Source organism: Acinonyx jubatus, chromosome A3 (assembly GCF_027475565.1).
Source record: "Acinonyx jubatus isolate Ajub_Pintada_27869175 chromosome A3, VMU_Ajub_asm_v1.0, whole genome shotgun sequence".
Lineage (NCBI taxonomy): Eukaryota > Metazoa > Chordata > Mammalia > Carnivora > Felidae > Acinonyx > Acinonyx jubatus.
This window is the reverse complement of record NC_069388.1, coordinates 72,013,265-72,032,156: the sequence shown is the minus strand read 5'-3', so window position 1 is coordinate 72,032,156 and position 18,892 is coordinate 72,013,265. Positions and strand designations below refer to the sequence as shown.

At 40.0% G+C, this 18,892-nt stretch overlaps 1 protein-coding gene across 7 annotated transcripts in view; it reads right to left on the bottom strand.

Annotated features, from left to right (window-relative positions):
- EML6 (EMAP like 6) overlaps positions 1-18,892 on the bottom strand; it is a 271,245-nt gene that overhangs the window by 155,577 nt on the left and 96,776 nt on the right. For all 7 annotated transcript variants that reach the window (XR_008289307.1, XR_008289308.1, XR_008289309.1 and 4 more), the window contains exon 3: positions 2,822-2,981. Coding sequence is in view for 4 of the 7 variants with exons in the window: in XM_027072439.2 (XP_026928240.1) it covers positions 2,822-2,981 (160 nt within the window). In the remaining 3 variants the exon portion in view is untranslated. The remainder of the gene's footprint in view (positions 1-2,821; positions 2,982-18,892) is intronic.

Below are 18,892 nucleotides of genomic sequence, written 5' to 3'. Positions count from 1 at the left end.
AAAATATGTATTAGAAACACCAACATCAGAGGACCTAGTAGGATACCACACCTAAGGAAACAGCCCCGTGTCATGGATAGAGGTCTGGAATGGGTGTAAGGAGATTTGGCTTCTGTTTTGACTTGTGAGGAACCAGATCTTGAAAAATTAATTAACCTCATTAAATTAGGTTTTCTCATCTGTAAAATAAATGCAAAATATCTGTTATGTCTACCTTGTAGGATTATTGTATGGGTCAATGCAATCAGTGAAATGATGTAAGTCAAAGTGTTTTGAAAATACAGTGTCACTCAAGTTTAAGAGTATCTGAGCTTATGTGTTTCACTATGTTTGAGTGTGTGTGTTTATGTGTGTACAAATATGTGGGATGACATATGGCCACATATAGCTACATGTATATATGTGTTGTTATGCAGGGATTACTCAGGTTTCTTCAGTAAAGATGGCTTCTATTAGTAATGTTTAGTATAAAAAAATATATAGTTGGAAGTTTTAAAAATATGCCCTCAAGAAAGAGGGTCTTTGTGGTGTTTTTTCCCGTTTTAATTGTGCATTCAAGCAATGAAAACTGTAATATGTGGTTGCATTTTTATCCATATAAAAAAACTTAAAGTGGTGAATTTCATTTGGCTTATTCTTTTGCCTTTTTTTTTTTTTAATAAACACAGGCACTAAAGTAAAATCCACATTTCCTGATGGAAAAAAAAGCCAAAAGTTATCTATTTTGTTCATTTGTAGACAGTGACAGGCCCCATAGCTACCTAAAAAGCATTTCTATTGCCTTTTGTTGTTGGAGAGGTGATGGGCCATTTGTCATTTTCTAAATATCACTTGATTCCAGTGAACTCTGTCCAAGGAGTAAGGCAGATCTGAAGCAGTAGGCATCAACAAGCCAAGAAATTCATCACAGCAAGCAAATAGGTTATTCTTCTCAACTGACAGTTAAGTGCCATGCAGTCCACCCCCAACGTCACCCTTCCAAATGGAACCTACAAGTGAACAAGTAAGATTCCAACACAAATCACATGGACAAAGAATTAAACATTAAAGCTGGATTTCCTTCTGCTGCATGGCATTTTCTTGTGATGCTTCTGAACACATTTTTGACAATGTTTGCTAGAAAAACACAATCAGACAACGTGCATGTAAGTACACATCTAAGCATACATTTACACTTAGACTTGTATATGCATTCTGGTATTCAGTGATTTAGTCAGGAAATCCGGAACTACAAATCTGGACAAATGTGACTACCCAGGTATTTCTCCTTATACATGGAATCACAGTGGAATGGATGCATTATCCTAACTAAAGTAGATGTGATTAGAGTAGTAAAATAAAAAAACTATACATTCCAGGGGTCTACATATGTAGTGAAGCTAGTCCAAGAAAGAAAAATGCAATAGTGATCATTACCCTCTCAAAACAGCAGGAAACACTAAGTAAGCTGTTTAAAAAGTGACTCAAACCAGCTCAAGTCCCGTGATCCACTCAACTTGCCCCAAACTCTCAGGTCTGTCAAGCCTCTATGAAAAATTTCACAGGTCTTTACACAGCAAGGACTTACAAAATGAATGCTGAAATTTGCCAAAACCTGGACTGAAATATTAACTGGCAGAAATACAGAGGAAGGGTGGCCCAGGATGATGGAGAAGGCTGGGGAAAAGGCACAGCCCTAGTTAGGAGGTGGAGGCAGTGGAAGACAGGAAAGGTGCCTTTCTGTGTGCACTGCCCTTTCTGTAACATATTTTTAAAATGGACATGTAACTGACATCTGTAACGTTAACAAACCTTTTCTGCCAAGGGTTGCTGGAAGTCAAAGGCAAGAAAGAAAGCTTGTTAGGGGTCCTGGGAAGGCTTCAGGAAGTATGTCCCTTAAAGACCTTTGAAATGTCTTAGAAGAATGAATCATTTTAAGGGGCAAAAAAGGTAAGTAGGGCACCAAAGACGGAGAAACACAGCATGAGGGAGGGGCTGGAGGAGCCAAAGTGCAAGGTCTGGTAGAGGAATCTCACCACCTTGTCCAATCTGACTTCAAGGAGATAGTGCAGCCAAGGCTAGAAGAGTCAGTTAGCCCACAACACCCAGACACAAATTATAGACTTATTCACGGAGTTCTCCAAGCTTTGGTTGTTTTTAAAATAACGCTCTCACACTTTTTCTAGTTGGTGAAATACATTAGCAAGAAACTATGTGGAGACCAGTCAGAGGATACTTCAAATGTCAGGCAGGACATGGATTTGTAACTTACAGGATGGTGGCAGAGAATGGGAGGGGAGAATGCATGTAAGGGTCACTGTAGAGATACTCAAAAACACTCATGAATCAGTGGCAGCTTGAACTGTGGGGAGTGGGTAGGGAGAAGGAGGAGTTAGAAGAGGAACTTAAAAAGTCAAAGAGAATTTTCTCAGTGAATTATTAGGAGGTGGTGAATTATTAAGAGAGGACATTCTCAAAGCAAAGGGAACCAAGGAGATGCTCAGGGCTTGAAGTATATGAAAAACGTTTGGGCCAACACTAATTCCAAGTAGGAAGCTAACATTGGACCTGGGTCACAATGGACCCAATCAGCATGAGTTCATGACTTCCTTCTGGAAGCTTTTCAACCAACGCTAAGACTGGAGGAACCAAAACTGGGGCCTACCCAGAGCTGGGTATCAGTGCCACAGCTTGGAAAAGGATCCGACATGATTCTAGGAGGCAGACAAGGGGAGGTGGCAAGGGTTAGTAGACTTTCTGAGCCTATAAGCTTCATGCACTGTAACTCTAGGTGACTCGTGAGAAGTCATTACAGAAAACAGAAACGGAAAAAGATACATACCTGTCCGTCTGAGTCGAAAGCCAAGCAGGCGACTCCATGTGTATGGACATCCTTAAGAATAGACACAGTCTGGACATTATAGGAATCCCATATACATATATATGGCTCCTTTCCAACTTGGCCAGTTGCAACAAGAGTTTTATCTGGGTGTAAGGCAAGGCTGAAAAATAAAAAAGCCTCTTTTCATTTCCTCCTGAACAAAGTTAGGAAAAATATTGATTTTCTTTTATCCACATTTATTTCTCAATCATCTAGCAAGATAATCTCAAGATAAAAAGTCTGAACTGTCCTCAAAGTAGTAAGTTACCTGACTGGTCTGATGGAAATGTTGAATGGAAAAGAGAGGCTTAGCACAGTTTAACAATAATTTCATCTGATTTTACCCACTTGGTTACCTTGAAAATCAGACACTATTATAATTCTAGGATTAGAAAACCTACATGGTTCTAGAATTGTTTTATGTCAAGATATTTACTTAATGACTTTCAAAGTATTACTCAGCTTTTTCAAGTTAGCTTTTGACTTTAATTTGAGGGGGAAAAAAACCTTGTTGCTAGGAGACAATGTGCTGCTCAGAATTAATTAAACCTGCCTGCACAAGTGCTGGATCCCAACTTCATTAGGATTTCAAACCACGAAGGGGTCCCAGAGTCAAGTGCTGTTTCTGTGTCTGTTACCACAGATTATGCATTTTCAATGACAATTTCTATTTTACACAAATCACTGTAACACCAGGAGAACCACAAATTACTATGCTTGTGGTCTTTGTAACATTTTTCCTCTGTAGTCCAGTCAAAATAAAACTTTGTCAAATGCCAACGAGAATTTCAGGGAGTCTGTACTAGTCCAGAGGGGGAAATGTCATTATTGTTATTCCTAGATGAGCAAGGACTCTTCATGTTATATAATCATTGTGTAAAGAAGTTGTGCCTTTCTAAAAACAGGTGTTGGGAATTGAAAAAAACAAAAGGGCACATACCTATATGAAAAACTAGCAGATTACTGTTTACACAATAGAAGCAGAATTTTTTTTCTTTTTCCGATTTCAGCATCTATTTACACAATTAGCAGAGTTTTGTTTTGTTTTTACTTTTCAACTTCAGCATGATTTTAATACAAGTAAATGCTCTATAATCAGATACCTGAATTTGCACTCAATGCCCCTATGACCTCTGGTTCTTTGGGCCTGTTGATCTCTTTTGCCTCAGGTTCCTCATCTAGAAAATGGAGTTACTACATAAAAGTAGACAATATACAGAACACAGAGCATTTAGCACTGCACCCGGCTCAGAGCAAGCACTCAAAGCAAGTATCATTATCATCATTGTTTTGTGTAACTGACATCTAGATACAATTAACATATGCACAGCTAGGTGGATACAGTGCCTCTTTCAAACACAAATTACTTCCTGCTTCTTTCAGGGCCCACGTGTGTTCTCCACAAATTCTGCAGCAACCAAGTCCCTAAACTATCCCCCACGGCACTCTTTCCACCAAGCTCCCTTCCTGGGCCTCAACCAAACCTAGTGTCTTTTGCACGGGACCGGGAGTACTATCCCCTTTCAGCATTGAGGGTCCTCCCAGACTCCTGCACCCTGGTGCTGGAGTGCAGCTGGTCTTCCCAGGAGCTCCCAACAACTATCACTGCACACCTCCTTGTTCCTGGAACTGCTCCCTAGACTGGAGGTGCCTTCTATCTGCACTCTCCTCCCAGGCTGGGTGCTACATGGGGTTTTTGTCTTCTTAGACAAATAGAGTGCAGGTGGAGACTACAGTGGGTGCTCTGTAGCTGTGGGGAAGGAAGGTGCAATTATGGGGCTAGATGCAGGGGCAGGGAGAGGATGGCTGGGAGGCACTGAGCATCAGGAGCCCAGAGGACCAGAAATCAGGCCCCAAGTGCTGCTGCCACAACTACTCTTGCCAGAAGTCTGATCTAAGGGGAGCTCAAGAGTTCTGCAGGAGGCGGTGGAGGAGTACAGGGAGGAGTCATACCTGGGCACCCCAGGTGCCAGAGGCCCCTCATGAAGGATTAATCTATAAGAAGTTTGGCTCACATCACCTGTCAAGCCAAACCCCAATCCTCCACAATGCCTCCTGCCCCTTCCCCTCCACTCAGAGTTGCAGCGTAGGGCACTTGTCCCAGGGGCCAGTCCTGGTGTTGGGGACCTGGTTTTGGCCCAAAGGCGGGGGGGGGGGTTTACTGCTGGAGGCCAGAGCTAGGGACTGAAATGCACATACCCCAGCCACAAGTCTACCACCTTCCAGGAGAAAGAAGGGCTCAGACAGCAATCTTCTTCTGCAGGGGTCCCTGGGGCCCAATCCAACAAGTGCAAAGGTCCAAGCCCGCAGCAACAAGAATGCACCATCATCGTACATCCTCAGGGCCAGTGGTTTCTCCTGGCAGCAGCAAGGTGTCTAGAATTGTCCCAGGAGATCAGTGCTTCCTGTTCCTTGAGCCTCTCCCTGAACAACATTCTCAGGGCTTTGCTCTCCCTCTCTCTGAGGTAGCGTTCTGCAAGTGTTCTGCCACTGTTCTGCGATGGGTCAGCTGGCTTCTCCACCCCAGGCCCCTCCATCAGCAAATGTTCTCCTGTGAATGGGCTCTGGATGCCCATAAGCCTGTGCGGGGTGGGGGCGGTGCACGTTTCCCATAATGGCAAACAAGGAGCAGGTGTGCTCTGTGGCTTACCACGTGGGGGGAGTGAGTGCAGACCCAGATGCACCAGCAGGGAGGGGATGCGCTGGTAGGTGCTGAGCGCCAGAGCAGCTCAGAGTGCAGATATCAAGTGCCCCGGTACTGCCCTCCACCACTCTCCCCAGAGGAAGCCCCTCCTCACCAGATCTAGGGAATTCTAAAAGCTGGTAAGAAGAGTCTTGGGATAAGAAACACCTGGGTTCCCCAGATCTGAGTGGCCATCTAACAAGTGCTTGCCGGCAAATGTATCCTCAGGAATCTTTATAAGGAGAACCAGAGAAAACATACATAAAAGGTGCAGAGGGCATCCAGGTGAAAAGATGGTACTCACAGTTAGTCTTGCAGAGAATAGCAGAAAATGAGATGGGTCAGGTAAGCCAGGGCAGCCTTGTAAGCCTTTTTAAGCAGGCCAGGAAGTTAGGGCACCACTGACAATTATTAGAAGATGTGACATGAACAGGTACATATTTTAGTAAGGTAACTCTAACAGCAGTGAGGCAGTGGGAAGGACAGATGGGTGGGAAATGTTAGGAGAGGAGGCCATGAAGCCAGGAAGGGAACAGGGGACAGATAGTGAGGTAAGAAGAGGTGGATGGGGCAGAAAAAAGGATCAGTTAAGAGATATTTAAGGGAAAGAGGTAAAGAGGTTGAAAATGCCGAAAGCGAAGGAAAAGGCTGAGCATGTCAGAGCTGACTGAAATTTTTTGCTTGGGCAACTTTTAAAGTCACAGAACTTGTAGCACTAGACTTTAAACCCTATGAGGCCTGATTTTGGGAAAAGATGGCCTTAACCCAATTTTTAGTGGGAAACCAAGGAGACCCCCCTCAAGTTAGCATCACACCTAGAGTCCTAAGTGCTATAAAAAAGAGGATCTGATTGGACAGTATGATCCACAAGGGCAGGGGCTCTTTCCATCACTCTACACATAGTTCCTGAGGCAGAGTTCACGCGGCAGAGTATTCACTAACAAAGTGCTTGCCAAAGAGGGAGCAAACGATGCCACCAATCATGGCTGCCATACTGCCTCTCCACACTGACAGTAAGTTCTTTTTTTTTTTTTAATATATGAAATTTATTATCAAATTGGTTTCCATAAACACCCAGTGCTCATCCCAAAAGATGCCCTCTTCAATACCTATCACCTACCCGCCCCCTCCCTCCCACCTCCCATCAACCCTCAGTTTGTTCTCAGTTTTTAAGAGTCTCGTATGCTTTGGCTCTCTCCCACTCTAACCTCTTTTTTTTTTTCCTTCCCCTCCCCCATGGGTTTCTGGTAAGTTTCTCAGGATCCACATAAGAGTGAAACCATATGGTATCTGTCTTTCTCTGTATGACTTATTTCACTTAGCATCACACTCTCCGGTTCCATCCACATTGCTACAAAGGGCCATATTTCATTCTTTCTCATTGCCACATAGTACTCCATTGTGTATATAAACCACAATTTCTTTATCCATTCATTAGTTGATGGACATTTAGGCTCTTTCCATAATTTGGCTATTGTTGAGAGTGCTGCTATAAACATAGGGGTACAAGTGCCCCTATGCATCAGTACTCCTGTATCCCTTGAGTAAATCCCTAGCAGTGTTACTGCTGGGTCATAGGGTAGGTCTATTTTTAATTTTTTGAGGAACCTCCACAATGTTTTCCAGAGCGGCTGCACCAGTTTGCATTCCCACCAACAATGCAAGAGGGTTCCCGTTTCTCCACATCCTCTCTAGCATCTATAGTCTCCTGATTTGTTCATTTTGGCCACTCTGACTGGTGTGAGGTGATATCTGAGTGTGGTTTTGATTTGTATTTCCCTGATGAGGAGCGACATTGAGCATCTTTTCATGTGCCTGTTGGCCATCCGGATGTCTTCTTTAGAGAAGTGTCTATTCATGTTTTCTGCCCATTTCTTCACTGGATTACTTGTTTTTCAGGTGTGGAGTTTGGTGAGCTCTTTATAGATTCTGGATACTAGCCCTTTGTCTGATATATCATTTGCAAACATCTTTTCCCATTCTGTTGGTTGCCTTTTAGTTTTATTGATTGTTTCCTTCGCTGTGCAGAAGCTTTTTATCTTCATGAGGTCCCAATAGTTCATTTTTGCTTTTAATTCCCTTGCCTTTGGGAATGTGTCAAGTAAGAAATTGCTGCGGCTGAGGTCAGAGAGGTCTTTTCCTGCTTTCTCCTCTAGGGTTTTGGTGGTTTCCTGTCTCACATTCAGGTCCTTTACCCATTTTGAGATTATTTTTGTGAATGGTGTAAGAAAGTGGTCTAGTTTCATTCTTCTGCATGTTGCTGTCCAGTTCTCCCAGCACCATTTGTTAAAGAGACAACATTGACAGTAAGTTCTATACAGGAACTAGAAAATGAAGAGGAATGAGTGTTTTCCCCCTAGATGGTCAGAGACGCTATCAAGAAACAAACAAAACTCTTGCTGTGATCACAGCTTCTGTTTCTTCTGTTTTTTTTTTAAAGTTTTTTAAAAGTTATTTATTTTGAGAGAGAGAGAGAGAGAGAGAAAGTGAGGTAGGGGCAGAGAGAGAGAGGGGAGAGAACGAATTCCAAGCAGGCTCTGCATAGTCAGCACAGGACCCGATGTGGGGCTTGAACTCACAAACCATGAGATCATGACCTGAGCCGAAATCAAGAGTCGGACACTTAACTGACTGAGCCACCCAGGCACCCCTGTTTCTTCTGTTTTAAAATGCTTGAGATATTTGGTAAACTCCTGGGGTCCTGAAGCACTCAGAATTAAAAAAAAAAAAATCACTCTTCCAGGCAGTTGTCCTTACTATAATGTCAGGATTCCTGACCTTTCTCACTTCCTTGAATTGGGGGGGAAGGGGGGTAGTGAAAGAGACAGCTTTCAACAAATATTTTTTTTCTTTTTTTCTAAAAATTTTTAAAAGTTTGTTTTTGAGAGAGAGAGAGAAAAAGAGACAGAGCACGAGGAGGGGAGGGGCAGAGAGAGAGGGAGACAGAATCTGAAGCAGGCTCCAGGCTCTGAGCTGTCAGCACAGAGCCCGATGCGGGGCTCGAACTCATGAACTGTGAGATCATGGCCTGAGCTGAAGTCCAGTGCTTATCTGACTGAGCCACCCAGGAGCCCTCAACAAATCTTTAAAGAGGCCTTCAAAATAACTTCCCAGTCTCACTCAGCTAGTAGTGTGACCCAAAAACATTCCATTATGGATTTCAAGTATTTTTACTCGGGTTATTAATTGTTCTTTTCCCTCATACCAAAGCCCATAAATTTATCACATTCATTAAAAAGTTCACATTGGAAATTTTCATTTTTGGATTTTTTGCCAGAAGTTTCTTTATGCTGTTCTTGATATCCTCTCATCCTAGCACATGATATTCACCGATCTAGCTTCCTGCTTTGCTGTTTGCATACATTATCAGTTATCAATTTCTCCTTTTGTAAGCCGAGAGTCTCTGACCTGACCTCTCTGGCTTACATGCCACTTGATTGCTTAAAATGACTCCCAATGTTCCTGTTTATCCATGTCCATATCAAGAATAGAGAGAACAGGGAACACAGACTTTATTCACTTTGCCGTTTGTTACCTCGCGATCAGCTCCCCAGAAACATCACTCCTTCCACCCGATAAGAGAACAACAGTATCCATGTATCTTTTAGAGCACAGCCAAGTGGCACTTTATTTTTATTTTAAATTTGTCATATCATTTCAACAGCACTTTTAAACAACCTTTTCCGGGGGGAAAACCAACAAACTTTAATCCCTGCATTTGCAAGAGGATAGTGTTAAAGGTATCTGTAATAGGGCAGTTGCAGAAGCAGGGACAGCATGAGCAGGTTGGAAGTTACCATCAAAGTATCTAGTCCTTTCTCACATCTTTGCATTCAGGAACTCAAGAATTTCATGAAAAGTCATTTTGAGCAGGATCTGCTTTTGTTTAAATCCCAAAACATGTTTGGAATGTTAGTTCAGAGGCACTCAAGTGACAGATGTGTATATATGTAGCATTTTCCTCACATCAAGACCAAACCCACCCCCTGCTGCATACTTCAGAACCTGCTCCTTCCACCGAAGTGCCCTGAGCCTAAAAAGCTACCCTACAGTAATGCCTTTAGATGAGCCAACAGATTAAAAGAGGTTAGGTCCCCTTATCCGATTAAGGGGATGTCATGGAAAGAATCATGCCTCTTGAGTTCCTTCTGATAAGATTTCATCTATGAAATGGTCAACTATTATGTACTTCCAGAGAGAAAATGACAGAAGTGGAAAGTACCGTCATTACACAAAATACCTGTTTGACGTTGAACTTCCCAACATCTTCTTTACCATATCACAGTCTTGTAAGTCTTGGTGACAGAAAGTTATTAATGCTGTTTACCTATATTTTAAGTCTATCTGCCATTAGAGAGACCATAAATTCCCATCTCTTCTGTTTTTCTAGGAAAACTTGCAAATTTTACAAATTGTTTTTTTTTTCAAATCGTTTTAATAGCAATGCCACAATATTAAAACTTTAAAAATTGACTCTTTCACTAAAGGTCTCATTCCACACCTATATAAAAAGGGTTGGTGTCATTCTGTTTTTTCTTTGGTGCTCAGTTTATTACATTGATTATATTATACACACAGCAACAAAAAAAGGGATCAAGCTTTTAAAGAACTGCTTTTCTCTGTGTATATAAAAATCTGGTTCCCTTAGGAAATCCCATCTTCTGTTACCATAGCAATAGAAAGCACTGCAGAGAAGGACTTTCATCACCCTATCTGGGAGAAGGAATTGATTTGTTTCTCCAGCATGCCAGGAGGGCAAAACCATGTCTTTCTGATGTCAAATGAAATCAGGAAGATTTCCAAATATGTTGTCTGAGGAGAAGATGAGAATTAATAGGGTTGTGGAAAGAGGGAGGCTTGCTTATATAGGTTAAAGAGAAAACACTAATCAACACTAATCATTCCTGAAGGCAATAAATTATATTTGAGTACTTGTTCCAAGTCCAGCATTTGAAAAATGTTTATTATTCTGACTTCACTTTTTAAAGCCTCATTTCATTTTTGCCCAGGCTGCTTCAGTGATTCTCTAAGTAATAAATTTACGTTATTATCTCTTTTTTAAAGTACCCTCACCAGGAAAGCATGAAAGGTTTCTCTTTGCCTACCCTACAGATAACACTGAGAGAAGTTTGCCAGTGTTGAGGCATAAGTGCATCCTGGTGACTGGGCTGAACTGTCTGAGAACAGCGGCGAGGTGGCTGCTTTCTGGGCTGGAGAGGGAATGGCCAGCCTTAGTGGATGGGCACTGGAGGAAGACAAGGCAAAGGAAGGCTTTATTTGAATACAGTCATCTGGAGGTAGTGTGGCCACAAACGGAGGTGGCTGTGCTCTAGTCCTTGTACCCCAGGATACCCTTAGCACTGGAGTACAATCACTGGGACTGTGAGGGAGGGCCCTGCCTTCCAGGTGGGCCTGAGCAGGATGAATGGAAGTGATGGCAACATGTACAGACTACCAATGGTCCATTGCCATGTTCCTGACCTGTGTGAGCCTCAGGGTACCTGTATAATCCACGATTGAGCATGACGGTCCCTCACATTGGACTTCTCAACGACCTTGATGAGTGGTACATCTAATAGGAATTAATGCAATTTAGAAAAATGAAGAAATGCAATGTATCTTGCATGCTTAGTACCACCATACCTGTATTGGTATGGAAGCATATTCTAGCAATACTTTAATACCGCATCAAAGAGTGGTTAAGAGCATAGTGGTTTTGCTGCCTGGGATCAAAGCGTGCAGTGGCATGCTGAAGCCGGCTCAGACTGACCACCCAGAGCTGTTAAACGTTAGCAATTCTGAGAATCAGTTGTTAAACACGACCACTGTTAGATAGTAAATTATATAAACTTACAAGTAAAGAAATTATATTAAAAACAAAAATATATATACTAAAATTAATTATTTCCTAATTATTTTACTACATTTGACTTTATCTTGAGGTCATTTACCACTATCCTCTCTCTATGGTAGAAATACTATAGAGCGACGTACCGCTACGGGAGCATTTACATCATGGAAATCAACAAACACTACAAATTAAGGATTGACTTGTTGTTTTGTTGGTTGTCTACACTTAAGACATAGAAAGATAAAATGTTAATAATGCAGAATAAACTTAAAAGGGTGTCATGTCTGTAGCTGTTACATTCTGAATAACACAAAAAACGAGAAATATTCTTCCAGTATTCAAAAAATATCATCCAGTTCAGCAAAGGAGTCGCTCATATCATTGGCAAATGATTCAAGTTCTGATATATGTCTTTGTGGTTTCACTTTTGTCTTAGTAACATAGTCGAAAATACCAACATTTATGTCAGAACTACACTCATTTGTCAATGATGTGAGAGACTTCTTTTCTGAACCAGATAGTAATCAAGCATTCATTCCTTGTCTGACTTTGTCAGATCATAGTTGAACTGCAAAGTTTGGCCACAGATACATGAGTTCAACAAAAATCAATGAAAGCATTCTAAGGGAATCGATTGGCTGTATGGGATTTACAACAGATGGTTATATATATATATTTTTTTACTTATAAACTGTGTGCCACCCATCATTTTTACCAGTAAAATTTATCACAAACCTTGGAGGGCATATGCGTACATTTTTTCTAAGAGCTGGTTGTTAAACAGTCATCAATACATCACTGAAGCATATCTCCTCTACTCACTGGCACATAAAGTTCCTCACAAATCATCTTCAGCAAATTACTCAACTTCTCTGTGCCCCAGTTTCTCTTCCATAAAATAAGAATAATAACAGTACCTACCTGAAAGAAGGTAGGAATAACTGTGAGGATTTAATAAATCCTAAGGCAGTGATTAAAACAGTAGTGCTTAAAACCTAGTGAGCACCAAATAGATATTATTATTAATTAACTGCTATGTGATAGAATCTGCTCAAAACAAACACATATGAAGCCTGTCCTTCACCCCTGAGGATTGACATTCTAAGCCAAGGAAACTAGTCCCCAGAGAAGTTATTGTGAACTAACCTGCAAAATTTTAAAATAAGACTACCCTCTGAGAATTAACAGTTAAGAACCACATAAAATGGACAAGATTGGTTATCTAAAGAAGTTATCCTAAGGAGAAAATATATCAGACAAGACCAGACTTTGAAAATCTAATCTGCTCATGATCAACAGTGAGATAATTTAGATTCCACTACTGAAATCAATAAATCTGAGTAAAAATGCTAATAGAAGGGGAAGTTCTGTGTAAATCCTCTATAGGAAAGAGTCAGAATTAAGCCAGTATAGTATTGGCATAAGGATAGACATATAGATTGATGGAACAGAATTGAGTCTAGAAATAGACCCACACTTTTATGGTCAATTGATTTCCAACAAAGGTGTTAGGATAACTCAAAGGGGGAAGGATAGTTTTTTTAACAAATAGTGCTGGAACAATTAGACATCCATATGGAAAAAAAAGAACCTTAACATTTATATCTCATTATTCACAAAAATTATCTCAAAAGACCGGAGACCTCAGTATAAGAGCTAAAAGTCTACAACTGATAGAAAAAAAACACATAGCTAAACCTTTGGAATCTTTGAAAGACAACGTTTCTTAGAGAAGACAAAAAACATGAGCCATAAGAGAGAAAAATTGATAAACTGGATTTTAAAATTAAAACTTCCGCTCTTTGAAAGACACCAGTAGGAAAAGGAAAAGGAAGAGGCAAGCCAAGGACTGGAAAAGAAAATTCACCAAGGACTTTTACCCATAATACAAGAGGAATGCTTATAATTCAATAGTATGAAGAAAACCAAAATTAAAGTATGGCCAAAACACTTGAACATTGTCAAAGACATCTAAAATTAGTAAGACTGACATTACTAGGTGATGCGAAAGATGTAGAGTAATTGGAATGCACATACTTTGCTGATGGGAATATAAAATGATAAATCATTTTGGAAAGTATTTGGCAGTTTCTTATAAAGTTAAATATATACTTACTATATGATCTAGCAATTCCATTTCCATATATTTACCCAAGAGAAATAGTGCATCTGAAGACCTATACAAATGTACAAAATGGCCATCAACAGGTGAACGGATAAAGAAATTATTATACATTCATACAGTGGAATAGTTCCCAGGAACAAAGAAGAACGAACTACTGACATACATGTCAACACGGATGACTCAAAAACATTACAGTGACTGAAAGAATCCTAGAGTATTCAGTGGAATATTCACATCAGTATCTTCACCATACAAAGGTGGCAGCCAAGAGATACTGTCCAAAGTTGATGACCCCAAAAATAAAGGTATAAAAATATAACTTAAAGTTACAAAGGTAAATGTTAAGGGTATTAAAAGTGAAATAACCCTTTGTGTAAGAGAAGGAAAGGAATATAAGAATGGTATATGTAAACTACATCCTCAAGTATTTTAGAAGGAAGTCAATTATGGATTATATCTCAAATAGATTAAGCACAAAATAGCAGTTAATCCCACTGTTTTGAGATGTGGAGGTAACCATCAGAAAAAAAAACCAGTCCTAAGAGTTAAAAGTGTTCCTTTGGAAAGTAGATTGCGGATGGGAAAGGGTAAGGCAGAGGCATTTTTTTTTCATTTACATTTTTTTTACATTTACATTTTTTTCATTATGTAATGAAAATTACCTTCTGTACTCTTTGATTTGTGTATCTATATTGCTTTGATACAAATATAAAATTAAAACAAAAACAAAAAAGCACTTACAGAGAAATAAAAATGGATTCACTTATGCAAAAAAGAATGTATCTGGTGGTTTAGAAGTCTTCCACAGGCAGGAAGTAGGAAGGGATATTTGATGACTCTGTCAGATTTATCAACCCCCAGATGTTCTCATCAAGTACAATTGTTACTGATAAAATGAATTTGATCAGCATGGCTTGTCTTACAATTCATTCTTGAAAAAGGAGAAATACCGCCTTAAGACTCCAACACAACAATTTGGTAATGAGAAGTTTCACTAATGAAAGGGGTCTATGTGAAACCCAGCTTTCTGGAGCTATTCATCTTGTTTTTTCCTCTTCAAGCAAGGAGCATGACTCAAGCATTGAGGGCTATATTTGGCAGAAGTCCTGTTAATTTAGGATAATTAAATATGCCAGTCATGTGTTTCAGTAAGGTCTGATTAAATACTTTAGAGAAGTCATTAGTGAATCCATCTGGTCTAGTGGCTTTGCCAGATGGCAAAATGTTACTACCTCTATCTGTTCTGCTCTTGGAATATTCTACTTCTATTGTAAAATAGCATGCAGTTCTTTTCAGGGTAAGTCTTAATTTGCTAGTTTATATTCTCAAGGGATCTGAAAGGTGGAAGGCAAGCTTCACAACCGTGTTAACACCATGCCAACTGAGCCACAAGATCCTAAGGCTGTATTAAACAGCCTGTTGTTGCATTGTTGAATTCTAAATGATTTCGTCATTTCCGTTTCCTTAAAATGCTCTTTGCCAAGCGTTTCAGATGGTGCTTCATTCGTGACTGGAGAGTCAAAACTGCAGGGGGAGGTAACCAGATGTATTTCACATCCATGATATTATAATACTACAAGATAAGGAGAACCCTGGAAGTACTTCCTCCATGTAGATGGTTATATAAATGGAAAAGTGGCCAGTTTTGATTTTTTTAAATTACAGAGTCACACAGCCCTGTGAGAGTGCCATAAAATGACTAATTTAACTTTGTTTTGATTCTTTGACCATGCAGAGTTAACCTCTGACTTACTAATTTCCCAACCAGCTGGGTCAAAATGCAAGGTATTCTCCAACACATCGACAACGGCAATTTATTTCATTTTTTAAAGTATATTTATTTATTTTGAGAGATATTTATGAGGGGGGGGGAGGGGCAGAGAGAGAGGAAGAGAGAGAATCCCAAGTAGACTCCATGCTGTCAGCACAGAGCTCAAAGTGCGGCTTGATCTCACAAACTGCAAGATCATGACCTGAGCCAAAATCAAGAGTCGAATGCTCCACTGTGAGAGCCACCCAGACACCCTAACAATGGCAAATTTAATAAGATCACTTCATCAGTTGGTGTCTAAAGTAAATAATTAAGCCCAAATCGTAAGTGGGGACTTGGAATTGCTGGAGAAGAGTAAGGGGTGGCTTGATGAAGACATGAGGCAAAGATAAAGCTAGAAAAGAGCCCCAAATTTTATTGCCACTCTCAACCTCCAACCTCTCAAGTCTATTCTAAGGCTAAGCATTAGGTTGAGCTGAAGCCCCACTCTCCCCTAATAAAGGCCATATTTGCATATCTAATTGACTGAGTTGACTGTAATCAGAATTTACATTCATGGAAACGTTGCTACCAAGACCAACCCCTCAGCATCTGGGAACTATGGCAACTTTTGCACTTAGAGCTTTGTTTTTATTTTATGCTTTGTTGACAGCACTTTCCTTTGTTTTTACTTTATTCCTCTTCCTTTCCTGACTTCCCTCCTTTTCAAGTTTTTCTCTATCTTTACTCTGGGGTGTTAGGTTTTTTTCCAGCATTTCTAGGTGTTTGGAGAGGAGCAGGAAGGGTGAGAAGGTATGTGTCTGTCACCTCAGTCCCATATGTTGCCAGAACGGCAAGTCCATGCTTGACTCCTGACCACCACCCTCAATTTTGAACACCTGGGATTCTATCATTGTAGAGCTAACACTGAACTTGGTATAATGACTAATTAAAATCTTTTTAAGATCTGCCATGTGTATGTTTCTACTGAGTAGAGATGGTTGCAGAGCAATGCCCCCTACCACTACCATTATCTCTCATCACTGCCGACACCTTCAATGTAATGTGGGCCACAGCTGGAAAGATCAAAATGGGGTTCAGGGGGCGCCGGGGTGGCTCAGTCGGTTAAGCATCTGACTTTGGCTCAGGTCATGATCTCATGGTCCATTGGTTCGAGCCCCACGTTGGGCTCTGTGCTAACAGCTCAGAGCCTGGAACCTGCTTCAGATTCCTTCCTCCATCTCTCTATGCCCACACACCCCTTCCCCACCTGCTAGAGCTCTGTCTCTTTCTCTCTCTCTCAAAAATAAATAAAACATTTTAAAAAATTCAAAATGGGGTTTGGGATAATCTATCTTTGAACCACCTGTGCTCTATGGTAAAGCAAGAATATGTGATCCCAGAGGCCCAGTTAGAAGGGGCCAGAATCAGCAAACTGGCTTTTTCATGTGGGTATGAATTAGGATAGAGAAGGGATGATCTCCATAAAAAACTGCTGAGCAAATGTCTAGCGCCTCTGCCTCTAGCAGACCAGGTGCCAAAGAGCACTGTTGACCTTCAGTCCAGGGAAATGACTGGTTATAGCTTGGACTCTGCAGGGCTAAAAGAGAAGAAAGGAGGAGTACTCTTCTGATGACTGGACTCTCAAAAGACTGACCAAAAAAAAAGAAGAGTCTTTCAAGCTGCTCCTTCCTTTGCTGGGTTTTTTTTTTTTTTTTGACTGCTTGATCTATCAACCACAGAAAGGAGTGCCAGTATTTCCCACTGGTTGTGAATGGATCAATTTCTCCAAGTAGGTCTGTTGAGTTTTGGTTTACATTTTTTAGGCTATTTTATTAGGTACATACAAGCTTAGAACTTTTTATTTTCCTGGTAAACAACTGTATCATCATGTAGTTACTCTCTTTATCCCTAGTATTTGATCATACTTTAAATTATATTTTATAAAATATTGAGTTATATAAGCTTCTTTTGGGCTAGAATTTGCCTGGTATATCTTTCCTGTCTTTACCGTCCACCTTTCTGCATTCTTAACCTTTAGGGGTATCTCTTCAAAAAGGACATAGCTGGATTTTTTTAACCTCAAGTGAAAATCTGTATCTATTAACTGGAAGAGTTCAGCTTATTTGTACTTCATATAATCACTGAGATTTTTGGATTTATTTCTGCCACTTATTTTATGCATTATTCATCCTTTTTTTGTTTTCTAGTTTTTCTTCCCTTTTTAATCTTTTTAAAGTGTGTTTCTTTCTCATTCTATTTCTCCATTCTATTGTTTTACTGATTACTCTAGAAATGTTAACATATGTTCTTACAAAAATCTAAAGTTAAAAGAGTTTTCTGTACCTTCTTCTTTAATCATGGAAGAACCTGAGAACACTTTTTAACTCCTGTCTGTCCTGGCTCACATTCTAATTCTACCATTATTTTAGTTGTTTTTTTTTTTTTAACTTACAAGTTAGACGTTATTATTATTGTTTCATGCAGTCAATGTTTATTTAGTTGTAAACATATACATTGACCAATTACTTTGCTCACATTTGTCTTGCCTCTAAGACACTTCAGTTTCAGATCATTTTCTTTCTATCTTAAGTATATCCCTCACATTCTTTTAGTGGAGGTCTGAAAAGATTCTTGTTTTACCTGAAAAATTCTTTATTCTGTCCCTGATCTTGAAATTCAGTCTCACCAGATACATAATTCTAATAAGACTTGTCACTCTATTCTCGGCATTTCTAAACCTCTCTGTCCTAAACCATTTATTCAGATATACCTTCTTTATCCAATTGTGTTTATTCTGCTGTTTATTTCAAAGCTCTAATTGGTTCTTTTTCAAATCTTAGTTATTTGAAAAAAATTTTAACATTTATTTATTTTTGAGAGATAGAGAGAGACAGAGCACGAGCAGGGGAGGGGCAAAGAGAGAGAGAGACAAAATTTGAAGTAGGTTCCAGGCTCTGAGCTGTCAGCACAGAGCCTGATGGGGGGCTAGAACCCATGAACCATAAGATCATGACCTGAGCCAAAGTCAGATGCTTACCCTACTGAGCCACCCAGGCACCCCTCAAATCTTAGTTATTTTAAATAGTGTCTTGCTCCTAATTCATATTTTAATTTCTTATTTATTTCTTTAAACATATTAATCATACTCATTTTTAATATATAAAGTCTTCATGGACCTTATTCTATTCCCTACGTTTTCCTATCTCCACTTATGATGTCTTATTTTCTTATATATATTGTGATTTTTGTTATTTATTTAAAAAAATTTTTTTAAGTTTATTTATTTATTTTGAAAGAGAAGGAGTGTGAGCAGGGGAGGGGCAGAGAGAGGGAGAGAGAGAGAGACAGAGAGAGAGAATATCCCAAGCAGGCTCCATACTGTCAGTGTGGAACTCCATATGGGGCTTGAACTCATAAATCATGAGATAATGACCTGAGCTGAAGAGTCGAACATATAACCAACTGAGCCACCCAGGAGCCCCTACTTATTTATTTATTTTTATTGAAGCTCCGTGGTTCTTGGAATTTTACCTGTGGGACTTCTTTGAGACTCAGGGAAAAAGTACATTCCCTTAGAGTACTTATACTTGCTTTTCTGGGCACTTGGGAACACCACTGTC